Genomic DNA, 23,175 nt, shown 5'->3' with positions numbered 1-23,175 from the left:
TAGTAAAAATGAGTGAAAACATTTTTCCAAATCAGCCTGCCCACCGAGAAAAACAAGGATTAAAATGGAGTTATCCAAATGAGTTTTTAACTATTTTGGCTGCCCTACATAAATAAAGCTTAGATATAAAGTTCATTACTAACTAGATCAAGTCTCTTTTGAGGGGAAGATTAAACTACAAAGTGTCTGTGGAGACTTCTACTGCTTGCAGACACAGCTTGACACGTAAAAAGGCAAACCCTTAAAAGATGCAAGTTTCACTTTTCCCTGAAATGGCCGCATCAAGATGAGGAGGTAGTAAAAAAAAAAAAAGAAAAATTAGAAAGATACCACATTATTTGATTACAAAGCTGTAGCTTTTCTCAAGACAGTTTGCAGGATGTGAATTCTGACCCATTTTAAATGCTGATGACAGCATTTTAGAATTCTGATGACTGCATTTTAAAACCTTTACAAATACACACAAGGGGGTGGGAGGGATGGAGAAGAACAACTTAAATGTAAAGTGAAAGTTCAGCTTGCCTTCTAAGAGTCCAATACTGTAACTTCTATGTCCAGAGTCAATTCTGCTCACTGGGAATGGTGTACAAATGGTGTACAAACAGGGCTGTGCTGGCAGCTCGAGAACAGTTCATACCTGCAGCGTCCTACACAGACTCACTTTTATTCATGGATGGATTTTTCCAAATGTTTTTGCAACTACGTGCATTGGATTCAGTGACAATCTGCAAGACTACTTGGATTAACTATTCTCTCTTAAGGCAGATTCCTGAAACGAATTCGAACACTTTTAATTAATGAACAGCAAAACCTGTACACGGCAGCTCCTTTGTTCTGAAACCCCGTGTTGCCAGTGAGGGTTACTGAGCCTGCACAGGGCAGGGCGTGCTCCCCCGTCCCTGCAGGTATGTCGCTGGGACGGCTCACAGCTCTAAGGACCTTCTGCCCAGGACAAAGCACACGTGTGAGCGCTCTCACAGGCACCTCTCGGGCACACCCGTTAGTTCCGCTGCCCCCTCTCGCGTACCCCAGGCACCGCGTGGAGGCTGCGCTGACCCCCACAGCCGGCACCGCTGCGGTATCCGCGGCCGCGGCGGACCCCCGCCCGCCCGAGCCTTTGTGTCCGTGCCGGCGCGAACAAAGGCGGAGGGGCTCCTCGCCCGGGCGCGGCTCTGCGGGGACCCGCGCCTCGCACCCACCTTCGAGAGCTGCCTGCGCAGGCTGAAGCGCTGCACCATGGTCCGCCGCGGGGCCGGGCAGCGCGGGGCCGGGCAGCGCGGGGCCCGGCGGGCGAGGGCGGCAGCCGGCGGCGCTCAGCGGGGGCTGCGCATCCTCGGGCGCCGGGGCCGGCACCGTGTCCTGGCCCAGCGCTGCCCCGAGGAGCCCGGCGCTGGGCCGGCCGGGCCGTACAGGGAAGAAGAGGACAGGGCAGGGCAGGGCAGCGCGGGGCGCGGCGCTCCCGCCTGCCGCTGCGGGGGGCGGGTGCAGACACACCCGGCACCGCCCCGGCACCGCCCCGCCGCCGGCAAGGCCCGGCCCCGCGGGGCTCAGGCGAGCGCTGCGCCCGCCCCGGGGCCGCCCTGGAGGGCGAGCCCGTCCCAGCGCCCCCGCCGAGCCACACCGCACGCGGGCCTCGCGCAGCTCCCGCTGCATTCGCACACTGTGGCACGGGAGTGTCAACTCTGCCCCGGGAATTAGCACAGAAGACCCCGCTACAATCACTATAAAATAATTCAAGAAAGTATTTCTCCCTCCCCGCCATAAATATGCAATAAAGATGTGTGATAAAACAGGTACATTTACAGTTCTTCAAATGCCACGACAAGAGTAGCTTTCGGATGCTGAAAGTGTTCTTCCTCCTCACGGCACTGGTGAGTGAGGGACACAGTACAGAACAGGGGATTGCAGGTCTCTAACCTCACTTTGCAGCAATGCTCCAAGGGGTGCAGGAGTCCAGCAGCCAGGACACACACAGTGCCAGCCTATGCTGTGCAGAGGGGGACAGGTCTCAACCCATGGGCTCGGGCAGCTGCCAGGATGTTCATACACGAAGGAGGTAAACCAAAAACCCCAAACACAATGAGGAGCTCAAAATCTCTGGAAACAGGTCTATTTCTGAAGTAGTACTGTCCCACCATTTTAGTTTTGGACTTATTAGGATTTTATTTCCAACTCATTTTGTAATTGCCTCCTGCATGCAATAGGAAAGGCTTCCTTTGTGCACTACACTGAAATGGCCATGGCTTGATCACTCCAATACATGGTCTTACACAGAAAAATAGTTTCTCAGTAACTATCAGCAAAACTCCTGGATAAGGAACAGCTCCCATGCCAGAGCATGTCTCTGATAAATCCTGACTCACTATCAGTGCTGGATTATCCAGGACTGTGCTGCTCACTAGCACTCTCCTCAGACCTTAGTTTCACTGGGTACCAAGTACTGGCACAGTGGTGAGAAGAGATTCCATTGCATGCTTCAGCTAGGACAACTCTGGGGCTCCAGACAGCACAGTATGGGTGGTTATGGTGTGTACTTGGCTGTTAGGAGTCAGCTGTGCATTGACTCCATACCAAATCCCTCCCAATGGCAGGTACTAGGTACAGATTACTGCCATGCATGATTGCATAGTCTTATAGAAAAAGGAAGGTGTCTTAGGCCAGAATATTTGCCTTGTTAAGGAAAATGTTTCTAGCCTATTTTTAAGGTCATCAAGTGATCTGAACACTAGAGATAGAACAGACATTTGCAGTTGGGCCACAGATGGTTATGAGAACAGCCAGTGTGGTTCCTTAAATAGACCTTGAAGGGATAGTTATAAGAAGATTAAACAGAGGTGTTTATTTTATAACTGTCATTCAAAAGTAACATCAATAGATGCATTCTTCAGCACCGAATCCCAGCTGTGAAATGAGAGCAGGATTCAATAGCATTCTGCCCAGTCAGGGGTAACTCAAGGGTACTGAATGCAGATACATTCTGTATAGGGAAAGTATTCCCTGACTTTGACTCCTTTTCAAAACACTCTCCTTTTTTTTGAATATACAGAAAGTACATTACCCAGTTACCAGGCCTCAGTTTTGTGATGACCAGCTGACAGCACAGAAAACTAACAGGACTGGGACACTAGAAGCACCTCCTTGTACAGGCCGAGGAGACACCAGATGCTAAGGGGATTCTGCATCTAGCAGCTGCATCCTCCTCCTCCTCCCTGAACTGGGTCAGTACTTCTTGTTCTGCAGTTTGGCTATATTCAGAAGCCTCATGCACACTGTTCAATTCTGACTACAGAAAATCCATACCACCACCTTGAACAGCTGTGCACCAGGGAAAGCTCACGTGCCTACCACTGCAGAGACCAAAAGGACAAGTGTGTGTGAGATGAGAATGAGAGTGTAAGAGTGAGTGAGATGGCGTGGGAGTGCGAGAGCGTGTGAGAGTGTGAGTGTGTGCACATACACAGTCAGACAGTGATGCAGTGTGGGAGTCCACCATAGCCCTGGAGTAAAACACTGGAGCCTGGACAGCCAGCTGGTCACCGTATCTGCTGCACCCAAACCTCCCCACTTCCATACTGCCTGACAGCAGATACCAATGGCTCTGGGTAATCAGCCCACCTGCTGGGCTGGGTGCCCAAGGTGCTGAGGACTAGCCACTGCCCTGCACCTGGGACACAGAGTGCCTAACTTCCTCCATAGACACTCAGATCTCCCTTCCCCAACAGGCTCCTGTGGCTCAGAGGCTGGATCACAGAGATACAGATAAGGAATGGAGCCAGCTTGGCTGGGATATAATCCACATCAGACTGAGATGGGACTGTCAGATTAGCAGAATTGAAGGCAGCAACATTCTCCTTTGTCTCTGGAGCCAAGGCCTCACATTCAGCATTTTCAAAATGATGCTTATGATCTTCACAGTTAATTAATGGCTCCTGCTCTGAACACATGCCTTAGTCCCCTGTTGCTGGGCTATTGTCACTTTTTTCCTAATATTACCTTCCTACAGCAATTATTTCCTGTGCAATAGCTTAATTGGTGAATTCTTCTGTTTTTATTCGGGAAACATGATGAAGAAAAAAGCAAGATTTCAGTAAAAGGCACCAAATTTTATTTTCAAATTTAAAATGAACTTGACATAATGAACTAGTGCCTCTGCCTGATACCCTTTCATGAGAACACAAAACACAATTAGAATTAATCTTTGGTACAAAATATCTTGTAAATAATTTTCTTTTTAAAAATGCTCAGTAAAGAAGAAAATTATTTGTTTTAATATCCCTCTCATGGAGATCTTCTACAGCTTTTTACTTGTATAGCAAATACAGAGTTTTTAGCAGTTTTTTTTTAATTATCTTTCAGAACCATAAAAAGCTAGAAGAAATATGTATGTATGAATGTTACATCAATGCTTGACACATGTAAATGAACAGGAAGGCATTTTCCTGATAACCTCTTACAGAGGGACCTTTTGTGATAACCAACAGGAGAGACATTTTCTTATTGCAGAAGGTTTGGAAGATTAAAATTTAATATTTTGAAACCCACAGCATAAACCCCTTTCAACTTATTTTATATGTATTTCAAAATAAAACACTTAAAGACGCCTCGGTGCTCTGGATTCATGACAGCGAGCCCCAGGTCTCTGCGTGCAGCAGGTAAGGGCTGCTGTAGGTCTCTGTGACTTCCCCCCCCCGCGCTATCAGACACCCCCGAGCAGTCCCGGCTCCACGGCGTGGCCCCGCGGCGCCCCCTGCGGGCCGGAGCGCCGCTGTGCGGCCCGAGCGCCCGGGAGCGCCGGGGCACGGGCAGAACCCGCCGCACCTGCGGCAGAGCGCCGCAGTACCGCCACACCTGCACCTCCGCCAAAACAGCCCAGCACCTCTTCCTGTCACTGACTGGGCTGGCATTTCACAGATCATCTCCTTCCACCCCGCTGCTGAGGGCAGGGATACCTTCCACTAGCACAGGTTGCTCCAAGCCTCATCTAACCTTACCATGAACACTTCCAGATTTGGGGTATATCAAAGCCCTTCACATTTAAAGATCACCAGAAACTCACATATTTAAAAGATGCCATGTCCTCCTAAGAAAATTCTCAACAAGTTCACAAATGAAGTTGATTGAGAGGAAAAAGAAGACTGCGTCCTCCACTGCAGCACCTTGGCTGCTGGCAGGCTGCAGCCACCATCAGCACGACTTCGCCTCTCTCAGCCCCGAACTCTGCTGACCCAGGCCTCTGTGTCTACTTTAGGTTAGGCCATCTTACTTTGTGTAAGACTCACCTGTCCTGGCCACATTCAGTACTTACAGAAAGTGGGACATAGGTATAGCACTGCACTGTTTAAAAATTACTTCCGTTTTTTCAGGGACCATATTTCTGTTCCTGGCCAGCACCGATTTGCCGCTCGAGTACAGCAGATTTCCACTTCTCACCAGGAAAGTCACAGCATTCCCATAAAATATTTGAACATGCCCCAGTAAAATATCCTTCCTTCCTGCACACCATTTGGTACCGGGAGATTAGATTAGCTCTTTTATTCAGGACTTCCATCTGCAAACTGCACAAGGCAGATAAACACACCCAGTGGTGCCACAGCCCTGCCTAATCCTAGCACCCTGGCAGAGTGTCATGTACCACTCAACATCTCTCCTCTCTGCCGTCCACTTCCTATATGGGCCACTGCAAAGCAAAAGCCCAGGTTTTATTATTTTAACATTAATTTCCAACTAAATTACACTTAGAATTTCTACATAACTGTTTCAGAAAGAACTCATGACAACTTTGCAAAAGGATGACAAATAAGATATATATCACAGTCAAATCAACAATTAGAAATTACTTAAAATGTTTTTGAGTTGCCATGAAATTTGATTCTAGCACCCTAACTATCATAGACAGTGTTGTACAATGAATAACAAGCAAACAAAGCATTTATCACTTTGGTGACATCCCCGCAGTTAAAGACCATGGGGATAAAGATGGTGCAGCCCCTTTCCCAACAGCTCAAAATCATTATTTTTTTGAAATTGACCCCAGTCCTGAGAGAGATTTGGGGGTGATCTTGGATGGTATTCTACTGTGGTAGATGCAGACCAGTCAAAAACATTGATGACACATCTGCAGTGGCTCTGCTACCTGCTGGAGCACGTACTTGTCTCCAGAGATTGCTCTATCACGGCTGAACCATGTCAGCAGAGGATGCAGCACTGAGTTTTAACAGCACTGCCTAGAGAAGGTTACATTTTTAGCCTTATAATTAAGCAACCAAGTAACCTCCCAGTGAAGGAGAATAGTTGTTGACAACTTGAGGTGATAACGCCTCCACCCTGCCCAGAACAACATCACCTACTGTAGGACCTGAGGAACACTGAAAGGGGAAGTGTAAACTGAGGGCAGGGATTATAAAATAAGAAGTGTGTGTATAACACCAATAATATTTTTCCTTCTGTAAAAAATCAGATCTGGACCAATAATGATGAGACCCTTCAGATTTCAGCTATACTAAAATTCTTGGCTCTTCCCATATAGAGAGAGTGAGTGAGTGAGTGAGTGCGCGCGCGCGCGCGCGTGTGTGTGTGTGTGTGTGTGTGTGTGTATCCTTTGCCCACAAAGCCACTGCTCCCAGAGAGGGAAATTGCTTCTGGGGCAATTAAGCAACTGAAGACTAATTTCTGAGCTTGTGAAATAACCCTCAGCCTACTCCTAACCTGTCTCAACTTGCAATTAAGCCACCCCAGTGATCTGCCAGCGTTTCATCTTGCTGCAAGACACAAACAGTGCATCCCTATCACCCTGCACTGCACAAATGCTGGGCTGACTTTTCCACTGGGAGCCAGAGCTGCCCTGGAAACAATGACACAACCCCGTTCAGATATGTTGGAAGTCTGGATCTGCAGTTCCAGGGGTGTACAGGGCTACTTTTATGAAAGAGATAAATTCCTGATGTCCTGAAATGCTCCTCATACACTGTCTGTTGAGGTTCTTGTATACCTGGCTGTCAGGGTAGCCCTACTTCACCCTCCAAAAGAGCACAAGTTCTCCCTTCACAGGAACTGTGCAAGTTGGTGCTGGCTGAACATTATTCAGCTGCAGATGCTGAAAGTGAAATAATTCTTAGCATTTCCAGTCCCTTACAGCCAAAACTACAAATATTTTATTTCAATCAGTTACAAAAAAAAAAAAAATAAAATTACCAAATGCTCACCACCAATGTAAGCTGAACAGAGAGCCAACACTAGAGTATGGTGCTAAGACTGCTTGATGTTTGGGGAAATGGGTTAAAGCCAAAGTCATCTTTTAGAGATCAGGACACTGTTCACAGCCACAGCAGACTTTCCACACAGTTTTAATGTTATAAAAAACTCTTATCTTTTGCCTTTTCACAGGTGGTTCTCCCAGATGTATTGCATGGTGTTTAGGACAGAAGAATTTGCAAAAAATATCTGGCAAATAAGTTACCACTAAGACTATTTACAGTTGGAGAGAAACTGCTCATTCTTTCACAACTGATCTACATATACTGAAAGGATGGCACCTTGCTGTCTTGTTTATGTTATCATGCAGTGTTCAGACCAGTGTGAACACTTGGAAGGAGTCACTGTAAGTATTTAAGAAAAGCAAGCTTATTGCTGGTAGGTTTGTGATACCCATGGGATCTACATTATCTGAAAAATATCGATGCTGCTGCAAGCTGACTGTAAACTTATGCCAAAGTATATGTAGTAATTTTCTAAAATGTGGACATTAACAGAATACAAATTTAAGTTGATAACCAAAACCCAAAGAAACCTGAAATATTTATGAAAACTTATTGTCAAAATTGACAAGCGGATGAGCACATGTGAAGTTCTGTCAGGATACAGTAGGACTGAAGTGAGTGGAGCCTTGAAAAGCTGCTCTATGAGAATCCCAATGCAGGACAGTAAATTCTTTTTCTCATCATTCCTGCAGCCCTAAGACAAGCAAATAGCAACCAGAAAATGTCTGGGCCTACGGAGGCAAAAAGCTGCAAATCCACCAAATGGCTTTGTACTAAATTAATCCAGATGGTGTCAGCCAAGGGCTTCCACCAAACATTCCAAACCAATTCCCTGTCCAGAACCCAGACTGAATAACTGGACCTCACTACAGCCATGCTCCAACACCAACACTGGTGTCATGCCCAGGTGACAGCAAACCATACAGAGATGTCCATGGTAAAAATCACAGTGAGGTTCTACAAGGCCAGGTGCTGGTCCTGCATGTGGGTCACAGGCATGGATAAAAGTTCATGTGGACACAACTGCTCACCAAAGTACCAATAATTTCGTATCGCTCAAACATCAATATTGTTTTGGTCTTGACACATAATTAATTATGCCACAAAAATCTCTGTAAGTATGTGAGACCCAAATGAGATCCGTGCAGGCTCAGCCATTTTCAAACAAGCACAATCCTGATTTTCTCAGCTCAGTGGGTTGCCTCTACAAGAAAAGATCTATGCAAAAATATTTAGACTGTTTGAAATAAAAGCCCAAGTGAAGTATCTCAGTAAGATTTTAATTATTACACTTTCAATGCTATGACAATCTCATTTCTCAGCTTCTATCCAAAGCCTAAAAACATGTGGCAGGATTATTACACATGCAAATATATATAAATGAGGTATTCAGAAAAATCTGATCTGTTGTTTTGGGATAACATTTGCCTTTCTATTTCAACAACAAATTGAGAGAACAGAGAATGGAACAATACTGTGAACTAAAAACATTTTGTGTGCAGAGGATTTTTAAGAATTTATTCTCCTTTACACTACAAAATACTCAATGTCCTTCATTCCTGCTGAGAGTGGAGGACCTCAGCACCACAGAATCAGGCTCATCCAAAACTCATTATTCTAAAGAACCATACAACCATGAGTTAACAGAAGGTCAACTTATTTAGAGGCAAAGTTACAACACCACCAGAGTTTTCCACCTTTACCTGAAAGACACTATCACAGCCCTTGCTAAACTCTGACAGCTGCTCCAGGCTTAACCTTGTTCTTCACATAAACCAGTGCTTAAAGCAGAGATTGTTGTATACTTCTGTTGTACAGTAAAAGAACCTCTAAATTCTCTGAACAGCCTGAGCAGGCAGCTCTGTTGCCCCTGTGAGCCCCAGTGCCAATGCAGTAATACTGCAGCCTGGCCCCAGCACCCAGGGTCCAACCTTGGCCCAGGGGCTTTGCAGAACAGACAATAAATAAAGACTCCTGTCTCCAAAACTCTGCAGCATCCACACATAAAGCATTGGCAGGGGAAAAAAATACCAACACCTAACCAACCCAACACCCCCCTTCAGTTAACAATACAACATTTTGAGGATATCACCCTCCTAAGCTTTCTGGCACAGTGTTTAGTGGAGGAGGTTGTGTGCGTGTGTGTGTAATGGGGTTATAGACATGAAAAGGAAAGTGTAGGTGTATCTAATCAGGCGACAGCTGGAAACTGACCCTGCCATGTGAAATAAGCAGGCTGGGGAAAGAGGAAGCTCCTGAAAAAGGAAGCGTGAGGCCTAAGAAGACATCTCACATGCCAGAAACTGTGAATCAAGAGTGAAAGACACACATTGGCTACAGCTATTTTTAAAAATGCAGTATAAATTTCAAAATGGTGTCCAGCACATGAAGATGAAGGACATGAAGAAAGATGACTTCCATCTGGTTCATATAGCTGGAACAAAGACACCAGGAAAAAAAGGGGTGGAAAAATGGTAATGGGATAGAAGCTTTCAGAAGTTTAAACAGTCCAAGACAAAACAGAGGCAAGACAAACTAATATCAATACCATATCTTGCACACAGTACTCTGCACATGACTCAGGCAGGCAGAAGGGAACTCTGGGGAGCTGGCTGTAAAACTCAGCTCCTAGAGATTCACTGCTCTGACCCCTGCCCTTCCACAGCTGGCCCATTGATGGGGGCCTGGGTTTCTTAGTATACCACAGAATCTAATTACAAAATTTCCTTTTGCGCTTGTGCAATTTACCTCGTGGACATGGCCAAGCTGATATGGGTTTTTTTCCTTTTCCAAAGGAAAATTATCTATGTTCAGACATAGCACTACTACTAAAAAGCAAAAGTAACAGCATTGAGCAGGACCAGCCCAACAAGAAAATAAATCACAAGCTTTAGCCAAGCTCAACACAGCATTAATGTAGGCAGTGTCAAGCATAAACTCTAATCACTGTGCAGCCTTGCACAGAAGGATGACGCTCAGGGCTTGACTCAACAAAACATGAAAGACATGGAAACAGCCCGGATGTGTTTAACAGGTCTTTAAGCTTCAGTAGTAAGCAAGACTGAAGCACGTGGGCTCCTGCTCATCCATGCCTGACAAAACAGTTCTGCAACAGCTAACGCTCCTGCCGTTCCAATAAGAAGCACTGACAATTTCACAGCCGCCCACAAAAGCACATAGAATAATGCTCTGATAAAATATAAATGAAGGCTAATTTCTCAGCAATCCAAGTCTGCTGACTTCCTTCATCTACTCATAGCAAAACCTTTGCAGTCACAGACAAATCTTAAAAGCAGTAAGGGTGCATGGCACACAAGGGTGTGCAGTGCCTGCAGCTCCCTGAGACCTTCACCTCTCACTTCAACGCGCTAGTGAGCAGGTACAGAGCATGTGAAGCAAACAAATTGTTCACTATTCCTCCTAACTGTCACAGATCCGAATACTGGGAGAAAAATAATGAAAGAAAGGAAAGCACAGCAGGAATTCCTGCCACAAGAGCAGTGCCAGCACAGCGACACAGGTGACAAGGTATGGGCACAGCCCTGTGCAGTTCAACACCTGTTACCTGACAGGGCAGAGGAGCCCCAGAATCGCTGGCACACATCCAACACCAACAGGAACAAGCTGTGTCAGGACAGGGGGCGGTACCAGCAAAGCAAACAATGACGGAAGACAGGAACCAGAAAACAGAATTATATTGCTTTTCTACAAATCCTATGTTACGTAGCTCCTGTCATAATTAAATCACAACTTCTTCATTCTGTGAGTTGTTTCTCTGTTCCTTGTAGCTTGTATAGCCCATATGTTCACAACAGATGGATCAATGCTGTAGCTCAGTGTATTTTTTCTAATTATAGATGGATTTATGAAATTCTTAAATAATTTTGAAGGAAGTACTCCCTGCTGAGGGAAGGTGAGTCAGTGTAGCATCACTGTTAGCAGCAAACACCAAGGAAGTAAAATTGTTGTCTTTATTAAAAGGAAAAGGTCAAAAATTAATTTAAAAGATAACATAACAAAAAGCTGAAGGAGACAAATAGGCAAAGTGTTGAGAAAGTGAGAACAAAACAACAAAAAAAGTTAAGTTAAAGTTAGATATAGAGACAATCCATACAGGCTTGGTAGAACCTGGGGGGCCAGAGGACTCTCAACCCTGATGACTGAGCATTATCTGCCAGACACTTCAAACAAATTATTTCTATTTCTTAAGCTTCATTATGTAATGTAGTCACAGTGAGGTTAAATAAAATAGGAGAATTTAGGGTTAAGGTAACACTGTGTGAAACAACTTCAGATACCTCATAACTTCAAGACAGTGTTTAAAGTTTGAATTTAAATCAAACTTTACGTTTGCTCTAATGATTTCAGATTTTTCCTGGCCCTTTACTAATTCTCATTTGAAGTGTGCTGTAAATAATTTTCCAATACAAATTGTTGAATGAAGAGTTAGTTTTTGCAACTTAACAACTCATTAATGTATAGTCATAAATTCCAGCAGTGCAGCAGCCTGAATGTTAAGCCGGCTTCTCCAATGAAAACAGCACTGACATCTGTTATAAGGGTGATTTACCAAATGACTGCATTATGCTTTACTAATTTCACAAACCAAGAAGCTCTGCTAATCATCATATCAGTGATTTAAAATTCACATGGAGCTGACTTACAAATGCATTACACCTCTATACTGAAAATTCAGTAAAGGCTGCTATATATTATTTAAAGCTGTGCAAGCACCTGCATTTAACCTGCAAGCTGTCTCCCATTAATTTGTAACTTCAACTGGCATCAACATACTTTAAACCTAGTATGTGCAGACACATGCCATAGCCAAGACAGTATGTCTCAGACTAAAATAAGAGCAAGATATTGTTAATACAGCAAACGCACACAGTGCTTTGCACAGAATATCAGAGAACATTCTGTTGCTCTCTGTGAAAAAAACCAACATTTTTATTTTCCAATTTTTACTTTGTGTTTCCTGAGCAAATTAAGTCAAGTGTAGTTCATGTGATTTTTACAGCTCCCAACATTATGCGGATTGCATAGTAATATTGCAGCAGTCTTGACCTTTCTGTCTCTTGGAGGCATGAGGGGATAGAGATCCCCATTTTTGGAAGGTGGCACTAAACTACTGAATAACTCTTCCACTTGTGCTACACTGCGAGATAGTGCTGTTACCTGCTCTCAGGAGAGAAAATGAGGTACACCACCCAGACCTGCAAAAATTTTCCAGGAAAAGAAAGAATCCAACTCTCCCGCCCATCTTTCTTCCCTCTCCTACTGCCTGCTAAAAGACAAAAGGTAGTAACAGAAAACAGGCACATGATTTCAGTACAAGGGATTGACACTCACCATCTCCCTCTCATTTTATGTCTCATTCTCCATAGCAGTATTTCCTTGGCTGTGTCACTCTAGACCTATAGTATACATCACTACTGTCTGCCACAAGATTGTGCTAATATTATAAAGCAGCTAGAAATTCACTAAGTTCTATCAAAGGTCAACTGATCACAGAGGTCTCCGATGGTTTAGTCCCCAAAGGTGGCCTTTCCTCCCTTATTTTGTTTTCTTCTGTCAGACTCCAGTCCCCCTCTCTCCTCCCTCCAACATGGAAGGGAAAAAACCCATGCAGCCCCTCTCTCTCAGGTCACCAAGGGCACAGCCAGCAGCACCAAGGATGGTTCCCCAGTGGGGTGACTGCCTGACGAGGTCAGGGACCCTGCCCAGTCACTCTCCCGTACCACGTGCTGCTCTAGAGGAACAGCAGCTGCAGGGTGAAAGTGGCTGCTTCACCTGATCACAGGCCCTTATATCCCAAAAAGTGACTCCTAAACTTGTTCTCACACCTGCAAGATGCTGTAGCAGAATGCTATCAGATTAACAGTCTTTATTTTTCCTGTCACTCCTGCCGTGTGATCCCAGTGGTTTCCAAACTTTGCACACTCAATCAGTACAAAATGTTTGAGCACGGACTCCCAATACATGTATGCTTATTTATAAACTGTGTATATGTACTACTCCACTAATACAATATGCTTATTTTAAAACATACACAGAAACACAAACTATAAAGGAAAATAAAGATAAAACAAACCAAAAAGTATTTCCTTCCTACACTCCAGTGGACTGTCCTACCCACATTCCGCTTTGGAAACCACCAATCCAGGCAAACATTTTATCAGACAAGCTGCACAGCTGGGAAAAAAGGCCTTTCCCCATATTCCCACATTATTTACCTAATATGCTCAGACCTGTTCAATCTCCCTGCTCATACATGAAGTAAAGGGATGACAGTTTTAAATCAACAAACCAGACCTTGCTTTATAAACTTCTATTGCTGGATTTGGGTACAAATTTAAAACACAATTTCCCCTAAAATTCTCCTGAAACAAAGATCCTGAGTTCACTCACAATGAAGAGAGAGGCAATATACAAGTAAACCTGAAGCTATTACGAGGTCTCTTTCTCACAACTCTCAATGGCTTGACTAACTGCAAAGTTAACCAGCCCGGGAGAGTGCATGCTTTTCACAACTACTTTATTACCATCTCTGTTGTTGTAACAGTCGACAAGAGGCAACAGCTTCAGATACAGCTCCAGGCAGACTCCTCCCAAGAGAAAACAAAGTATATCCAGGCTCCATAAACCCCTTTCTTATTAAGGGCTGTTTTTCAGAGGATTCTCTGAACCAGTTTCCTGAACAAGCTAAAATTAGCTAATCAAAAAGCTAGTCTTCCAAAAAGCAAACAAAAAGCCCCCATCAGACTCCAAGAATGCTTCAACTAAATTGATCGGGAAAGGGGAGAGGGCAGAAACGGTAAGACAAATGCTGCTTGCTTCTTGATATCATCAATAGGCTGACAGGCAAACTTTGCAAGAACGTGTCACAGAACGGAGACTGTCATTTCAGTGAATGCTTTTCCCACACAGGCAGGACAAACTGAAGGAGACAGCAGTGATCCCTCATCAGCAGAGCAGCCAGGCTGATCTAAACCACGTACAGACAATCCAGCACTGAGGGGCTGGACAGTAGTGCAGGCTGCAGCCCATGCTCCCAGAGCCTCTCACAGCTTAAAAGACCAACAGCACCATCCACTCACACCAGAATTCTTTGCTTTTATAAAACACAAAAGAAAGTAAGAGAGGAATTTAAAAAGCCATCTAGGTAAATGGAAGGTTTTCTTGCAGGAACTAGCTAACAGTTGCTAAGAAGGACTACTTTGGCTGCTGCTCAGGCCATGACTCCTTGTTTGACTGAGGTGTGCCATCCAAACAACCTAATATGTTTCAAACGTAGCTCTCATTTCACTGATCAAATACATATAAAATCAGCCACCTGCCATGTGAGAAAATGACTAATGCTCGTATCTTTTAAGCTCTTTGCTTCACCACTGAAGAAGCTTTTGAACACAGCACCATTTGAATTTGCTGAAAGAAATCTGCTTTTCAAAACAAGATTTCAAAGGGCTTAAGAAAACAAACAAGGAGATGATAAAGATCAAAGGTAAATCTGAGTAACTTACTGCTGCTGCTGTGGCCTCTTCTCCACCTACATAGATAGCAGAAGCAATCTCCATCACAGACAAGTTTGTGGGAGCATCTGTAGTGGATGATGATCTGGGCCGACCCGACTGAATATCCTGAGCAGACCTTCTGTTGATCTGCGGGCTTCCTTTCGGGGCATCTCCCTTGCCCCACCTGCTGTGCAGGCTGGTCCCTCTCTTCATTTTGGGTGGCACTCTGATCTGCTGAAGCACCCGGTTCAGAGCTGTGGGGTGGGTGGAGACACCATCAATTTCAGCACAGACGCTTTGGCTTTCCAAATCCAGGTCAGGCTCCAGCTCAGCCTGAGCTTGCTGGACATCATGTGGAGAAACAGACGACCTCCTTCGCTGATGTTGGAACAGGTGCTTCAAGCCTTGACCAATGACATTAATGTTCTCCAAAGCATTATGCGTTATTTTGGATAATTTTTGCTCTGATTCATGTTGTTTTTTGGTCTCTTGATCTTGGGATTTGCCTCCAGGATCAGGGTCATCAGACAACTGTTCAGTGCCAGACGGCTCCATTGATGACACTCAACAAGTTTATTTGACTATTCATACGTAAATACGTCCCCTTTCTTTAAAAGGTTTGTGTTTATTTTGAAAATGCCAAGATTGCCAGCCAATTAGGGGTGTAATTGCTTCAAGAGTGACTATACATGCAGCTGTGCCACGGTGATCTCATGCTTATCTAATGTTAAACAAAAGAGTAGTCATTATTATACATCCATGCAGCAAGTGTGGGTTAAAAATCCAATGCGCAAAACATGCCATTAACAAAATAAAATGTATCAGTCCTTGGAGCACCCCTCCACGTGGCATTAGTTGCATCTAGGCTGTACGCAGAAGCCAAAGCTTGTGTGAGACAAGTCATTCACCGCCTGGGGGGAGAAGTCCAGCACAGAGGGTGCAGGAAAGCAAGAAAGGTAAAAAAGCTGTTCAAAAAGGGGAGAAGCAAGAAGAAACCAGTGGGGTTTTGTTTATTAAGAACAAGCCGATAATAACATCTAACATGAGGTAAAACTTCTGAAGAGCATGTTAGTCACTTAGGCAGAATTAATTTTGCTCTTTGACAAAGATCTGATACTAAGACCCTAACTTAACAGTATTTAATACATGCAAAAAACCAGAACATTTCCAAATGAGTTATTCATTTGCACATAGTGAGAAATAGCCAGCATCCACTGATGCCCTGGAAACTTGACGTGAAAATCTATCTTCAAGCAAGAACAGGCAAGTGAAATGCTTTCAATTGGCATAGTCTTGTTCCACAGCTCTCAGAGGAATCAAGAATGCCTTTTGAAAAGTAGATTAAGCAACCAAATCTGCAAGGGATCAGCACCAGGTATGTGCAGTTCAGCCTCTGGCACAGGAACTGCGCAGCTGTTCTTAGAGAGCTCAACCCGAGTCATTCCCTGGGCTCAGGCAGGACTGGATTATACAACAGTGCAGCTCAGCACTTGCTCATAGCAGCAACTATGGGGGAAGGTCAGCAAAGATATGGGGAAGAAAGGGAGGAAGAAAGGAAGGACACAGTAACTGAAAGGGTTTTACATCAGCACCATGAGATCACGTGCTCAGAAGCTGACCACTGTTTTCTGCAAGAGAAAACTTTGATTAGGCTTCTATAAATACAGAAATCAGCTCACAGAGGTCTACCTCAATCTTGGCAGAAAACAGTTTGTGCTTATAATTATTTGAAACTCAGCATATTTGGGATTTGAGAGTGTTCATTTCTATGCTAGAACAGCTGCAGAAACATAACGCATTGAGTTTACAACTGGAGTGCTCTTGATTTTGTGCATCTGAAGCCTAACACAATGGGTTAAACAGATATTCCAAAATGCTTTCCAATTTGCCATCCAAAAATATCAGAAGAGCTGTCTCTCTCTTTCTTTTTTTCACGTGTCACTGCTATTAGTTGGAGGCAAGAATAAACTCAGTACTTACAGAAAGCAGAACACTGGAATCATGCAGGATTTTATCTCAGTGCTTTGAAGATGCTATAAGCATTGAGTGTAAATATACTGGCCAGTTTAATCAGTAACACATTAAATGCAAAGGAATAAACTACATCCAAGAAAAATATATTTAACCACATTCATGCAGCAATTGTGTGGCAGAAGAAAAAAAGATGTGCCAACAACCTACCCACATACTTGACACTTCCTTAAATGAATTAAAGTGACTTTCTGTCTAGTAGTATGCTTTGGCTTTTGAGCTTCCTCTTTCCTAATCTTCCCCCCCCCCAGTAAAAGGTTTTGCAGAAAGCTAGACTACAGGTCTCCACTCAATATATGCTTTGGGACAAAAAAATTGCAAAACTAGACGCTCCTTTTTAACCAACAGACCAAATGGTTCATTGAACAAAACACACCATCTAAAAAAAGCAAGAGTCCCAAAACTATTTGGCGTATAAAATACAAACCTGACAGCTGACCCATAACTGCCTTTTTCATTTTAGCTAATTCACTCAGCATTTATTTTCAGTCAGGACTCACTGAAGAACTGCAGTTCTTATCTGAGATGATTGGTAAACCCTCCAGCCAGGGTCTCTTTGATCTCCTGCATGCTCTCCATCCACATTATCACTGGCAATGCTGCTGGTCTTAAAGAACACCACCTGAGTCTAACTGGAATTCCCCCACTATCTGCTACAAAAAATCACCCTGCTTAAATTAACCCTATGGCAGTTTACAAACCAACCTGAAACAAAACAGCCCACAGTGAGCTCACAAACAAGTCATGACCACCCTGTGTATTCCGGGAAAGATTTCTGAAATTATATGGCCTCTCAGAGGCTCCTAATGGGAGCTTTGTAGTCATCTCCTACTTCTATTTCCATAGGATGAGTCTGTGGCGAGCCTGAAATGAGCTATGCAAATTACACATCTGGTATGAAGATCCTTACAAGTATTTATTTGTTCTAGTATCTACTTCTGAGAAAAAAAATACTGTAAGTGTGAAGAATTGTGAATCTTCAAAATTATTTAGCACACTTATTTACATTAGGATTCAACTTTTGTGCTCACTTTTGTTTTCTCTACTTACAATCTCCTTTATATTCTCTTAGTGGGAGGAAAAAATACTTTATAGCATAAAGTTCAAAAACATACATTTCTCATTTGTACAAGAATATACTACATCAGGAACAAAATTCACATTTACATATAGAGCCGAATGAGCAAATGTTACAACATTATTACATCCCAGAACATTCTAATACAGTTCTTCATTTGTGCAACTATTTCCCAGGAGCCCTGGGAAACAAAACAGCTCAAAAGGAAAAACTGGCAAAATCAACAGTAGATAACAGTGAAAGGATAAACTTGTACTTGCCTCCATCATTTGCCCTTTAGCATGGCTGACCCACAGCAGTCCCTCCACTGAACAGAACTGCAAAAGAAATTGGGTATGAGATACAATACGGAAACTGGACGAAAGATATAAATAAACAACAAAGAAAGAGCATGATTCCAACTTTTTTTTTTTTTTTTCTTAGTATTTTTTTTTCCCATTGAAATGCAAGCACCCCTGGAAGCTGTCCTATTTTAAACTCTTCCAAATAACTGAAGGGATACAAATATGACTGAAGTTAAAACTGAATCTTACGGATTTAATCAAGAAGCTCTTGTGAAGGAGCATTTTATGTTGGGGTTTATGGCCACCACCACAGACCCAAAGCAGAGGAAGATGCCAGGGTTCCAACTGCACCATACAGATTTTATTTTTTTTTTTCCTATATAGTCATTCTCCACTCTCCCAGCCCAGGTCAAACAGCTGGCTCTGGTGTTCACCTCACGGGAGGTAAAAGCTGTGAGCATTCAAACACACTTGCACCTGCCACAGCTCATTGCACAGGCAGCTGCTGTCCCCCGGCAGCTCCTGCCTGTACATTTCTGCAAAAAACCCAAAGGCCAGGTGCTTGCTAGGAGATGACAAGAGGACAGCTGAGACCAGACATGGTGACCACACTTCTCTAGGCAGCCTCAAGGACTATTCTGAAACACAGCCAGATCACCTAGCTTTTCCAAAAATGATCATAAACTCAACCAGCTCTTGAAATAGGGAGCACAGTATTCTTCAGATGAGCACCACAAGAACTCTACACAAAGGGGGTATTTTGACTGTTTTATTCTGCATCAGATTCCCACCTCCAAGACAGAAAGAGAGGTAGAAAGGGTTACTCTGATCCACTGAAGTGGGATGCTAGAATATGAAGAAAGTGATGACAGCAAATATTAGGAACTTGAAAAAAATGGACACATTTTTGAAAAAGATCGTCATATAGAAGAAATTCCATTTCTATACTAGCATGAGTGGAGAAGTAATATAATGTGTGAAGTTCTGGTCACACGAGTCATGTCACTTCCATGTACTTACAAAGCATAGACATCATCTTGGCTTTCATGTTTTTTGACAATTCTTCCCACTCTTTCACTTTTCTTTATCAAATACTTTGTAACATGAACATTTCTAAAAATTTGACAAGTATCAGTCTGAAAATACTTCTACACCTCAGATTTTAGACTTTATTCAAGTGAATATTTACTTTAAACTAATCAGTTTAATTAACTCCCTTCAAAATCACAGTTCTTTGTAAACAAAGTGAACTCTGAAGCTACCACTGAAAACCAGTTCAGAGATTACTTATCTGCAGCTGAAGTACTTGTTACAGAAACAAACATTACAGGACTGCAGAAATGGGGAAGAAAAATTATTTTTAAGGAAAGTAAACAGGAAAAACTCCACCTTCTCATAGAGTACTTCAAATACCTTTTACTTATGCTGTATATGAGCATGAACACCATGAACCCAGAATAATAATGCTGAAGTACAATTTGCTATATAATCCTCACATTCCTTTTATTTCATAAACAGGTCAATTTAACAGCTCACTGTAGACTTGTCATCACAGTTAGTGGGATCTTAGGAAGGAGATGCTTCCCACTCATCCTATTTGGTAAAAGAAAAGCACTTTTCAGTTGTTTCAGAATAGAAGCGATTTTTGCTAAGAAAAAGCCCAGCTTAGTTTGAGAAACCCCAGATTATTTTCAGAAACCCATCCCAAAATGGAGTCTGTATCGAGGCTAGCAGCTTGGCAAGAAAGACTAACGAAGCAACAGTCACACACTGGAAAGCCACCTGTTACAGGAATTGGGAACCCTAGCAAGTGATTTATATCCAAAGGAGGATTAAGATATTTTAAAAGAATCATTGCTCAGCAGAGCAAATAAAGAGAGAAAGCTCTGGGTGTGTTAACAGCTAATCCTATCAGCAAAAAGAACTCATGAGAAACCAGAATGAGTGTGAAATTCAAGGGGGCTGTCATCTGGAAAACATTTAAAGAGGGAGACATCAGTAACAGTTAGTAATTTGACTCAAGAAAACGGGATAGTAACATGACTACACAATATCTAGAGAAATGTCTATAATTAGCTATTACAATAGAACAATTTTGAAAAAGTCTGAGTGGAGAATTTGGGCCAGAATGGAAGATGATGACATACAAGAATTAATTAAATACAAATACCTTAGGTAAATGGTACGATACAGGCAGAAAGAAAACAGAAAACAATACTATCTTTAGTGGAAAAGATACCTACAGTTTTACATACATAATTCTTCATCATCCTCCTCCTCCAAAATTCACCCAAGAATTTTTTTTTTTAAATTCTACTGAATTCTGAAAGAAAAACCAGAAACGCCATATACAGATACACAAAGACCCTCCCCAGGCCAAGACCAGAAAGGGAGTATGGCTGAGAGCACTGTTAAAGGAAAAGGCTGGCAGTGTGTTCAGGTATGAATTACGTGATTTTTCAGATATTCAGGGACAAAAATGGCATTATGTATGATCCCATGCAAAACATGAAATGTTTCTTCTAAAATCCTCACAAGCCTAAAACAGCTCTACACAGGCCAGACTGCTGGTTCGTCTGCAAAGTTAGAAGTTCACATCACAGGACCATAGACAACATCATCAAAGATGAGGCAATTTTCCATGTTTATTTGAGTAATAACTCAAAGTGGCCTAAAGTTGAGTGACTCATTTTCAGAAATGGTTCTGCTGCCTTGGAGTACAACTGATTGCCCCTGACATCTTTTCTACCCCTCACATCTTTTCCACCCCTCTCTGAACATTCAGTGACTCAGTGGTTACACTCTTTGAATCAAAGCTATGAAGTAAAGATCAAGACTTCTCCAAAATTACTAACCGTGCAGAGGTACCAATACGTAATCATTCCGTGTTTGTGATATATTAAAATCTCACATGAAAACCAAAGCAAAATGTTTCAGCTGTATTTCTAAAGCTGGTGACCTGCCTATTTATCAGAAGCCTTTCCCAACTGCACTGCTGCCTCTAGAGCTGGTGTGCCGTGGAGTCTCACTGTGGGGCAATGCTGCTCGTTCCACAGCTCAGCAGAACTTCATCCTTGATGAATTTCTTAGCTACATAAATTATTTCTAGGTTAATAATACCATAAAATGTGAGCAGTCCATGAATTCACCCTTTGAATGCTCCTAGATTATGTTAAATTATTATTATTTCCCTAGTTTTCAGGCAAATCCCCCTGGCACAGAAAAATCAAGAAGCTGCCTAAAGGTTATGTGACACTTTTACAGCAGAGAACCAAATTTAAAATTTGCTCTTATAAGGTTAATGTTATACTTCTATGATTTCTCCTGTTGCCACCTTCAGATTCATTTATGAACGGTGTACAGCAGTGTAACTAAAATCTACTCAAACCACTTAAAAAGATTTTCTGGAAAAGGCTCCATGTAGGCTATTTTCAATCACATTATATAAAAACAGGGCTTCAAGAAAGGTAAATGAATGTTCAAGAAAGATTTAACTAGTCTTCTGATTAGTTGACATTGACAATTACATATATCACATACATTTTCTTGACTTTTTTTGTGAACATACTTAAAATTTGGGAGACAACACTAAAAGTAAAGTCTGCAGGGATTTTAGAAGAAAAACAAACTGGATGAAGAATTATTATAAAGACAGACTGCTTTACTAGGCTCAAGAGGAAACCTGCAATTCAAAACTGTGTGGTCTGCCACAGGAGGGATGACAGTTGACACTTTCACTTAATTTAGTGGCCTGTTTCAGAAAACTAACATCCTCACCCACTCTTCCTCAAAAAAAAACTGAAGTTAAGCCAAACAGCAGCATTTCCTCTAAAACACCTCTGCTTTTTGCAAAAGGGAAAAATGCTGCACCCATATTCACGTGTTCTACAAACCAGCCAAATGCATGTTCTGAACACAGGGCTTCACTGAAGAACACTGAAGGGACATCTCCAGCCACAGTCCAAGCAGGAATCTGAAGCCATCCTTGCACAACACAAGAAGTACAACAGAAGTGGTAATTTAAGAAATTTCCAAGCTCTTTTGTCCCCTGGGGCTCATTTTCCGAACCACAGCATGGCATTCAATTTTAGGTTTTGTAGGCACAGATATTTCCATGGCTGTGATATGAACCAATACAAAAAAACAAACAAAAAACAAAACAAAACAAACAAAAAAAAAAACCACAAACAAAAAACACCAAAAAAACAACAAAAAAACCCCTCTTATTTGAAGGAAGACAGGACTGAGGGACAAATCTGACCACAGACCTGGTTATAACAACTTTGGAATCAGGTTAAAGAGAGGAAGTAGACAGGGTACACAATTACTCCCAAATGGTGCCATCAAAAACCTCCTATCTGATGCTATGGCCATAACAGCTGCAGAAACAGGAACTCACATGAGCTTCAGCAAGGACTCATCAGAATACAAGTGATTTCACTTCTACAGTTCAAATACTGCATTTTGCAAACAGAGAAACTTCCTCCCCTAAAGGAAAAGACTGAAGAAGTGTTAAGCAAATATTCAAAACAATGTATCTTCCACAAAGAAAAGAATGGATTTAATTCCTTGAAGCATCTCAAATATTTTAGTCATCAGTTGTATTCCTACTATTAACTTCTACTATTAACATCTGCGTTATCTGGATCTGATTCTTCAGTCTCTGGAAAAATGCAACAGTACTAGGCCACAGCAACAATTTCAGCAGGATCTTTTCAGGAGAGGAAGGGATGGAGGGAAGAGATCAAAGCTGCTCTTATCTCCTCACTGCCTGTCTGCCAAGAGACACTGCCACCCTTCTGTGTGCCAAAGCCGACTCAAATGCCAGGAACAAGACAACCATAAAGTGGAAATACAGGTATTTTCATTCCACTTCCAAGGGAAGACAAAAGGTTATTATACTACACCTATTTCTGGCATTAAAGAGAGACGTCTAAGCATGCTAGTAATACAAAGAAAAGAAGAGATGGCCTCTCATTTTAACTCCAAGCAGAATTACCTGTGATAATGCT

General features: G+C 42.7%; 1 protein-coding gene across 7 annotated transcripts in view; it reads right to left on the bottom strand.

Annotated features, from left to right (window-relative positions):
* The window catches only part of TMCC1 (transmembrane and coiled-coil domain family 1), a 73,853-nt gene that overhangs the window by 41,975 nt on the left and 8,703 nt on the right, over positions 1 to 23,175 (bottom strand). For 3 of the 7 annotated variants that reach the window (XM_030227878.2, XM_030227880.2, XM_030227879.2), the window contains 2 exons: positions 18,140 to 18,196; positions 14,780 to 15,024 (listed from right to left, as the gene is read on the bottom strand). In XM_030227878.2, coding sequence (XP_030083738.1) covers positions 14,780 to 14,983 — 204 coding nt within the window. In that variant the 5' untranslated portion in view covers positions 14,984 to 15,024; positions 18,140 to 18,196. Of the gene's footprint in view, positions 1 to 1,199; positions 1,416 to 14,779; positions 15,491 to 18,139; positions 18,197 to 23,175 lie in introns of those variants that run through there. The other 4 variants (XM_030227883.2, XM_050979131.1, XM_030227877.2 and 1 more) reach the window with 3 other exon arrangements.

Source organism: Serinus canaria, chromosome 12 (genome assembly GCF_022539315.1).
Source record: "Serinus canaria isolate serCan28SL12 chromosome 12, serCan2020, whole genome shotgun sequence".
Taxonomy (NCBI): Eukaryota; Metazoa; Chordata; class Aves; order Passeriformes; family Fringillidae; genus Serinus; species Serinus canaria.
The sequence above is the reverse complement of the archived record's forward strand: the minus strand, read 5'-3'. Positions and strand labels throughout refer to the sequence as shown.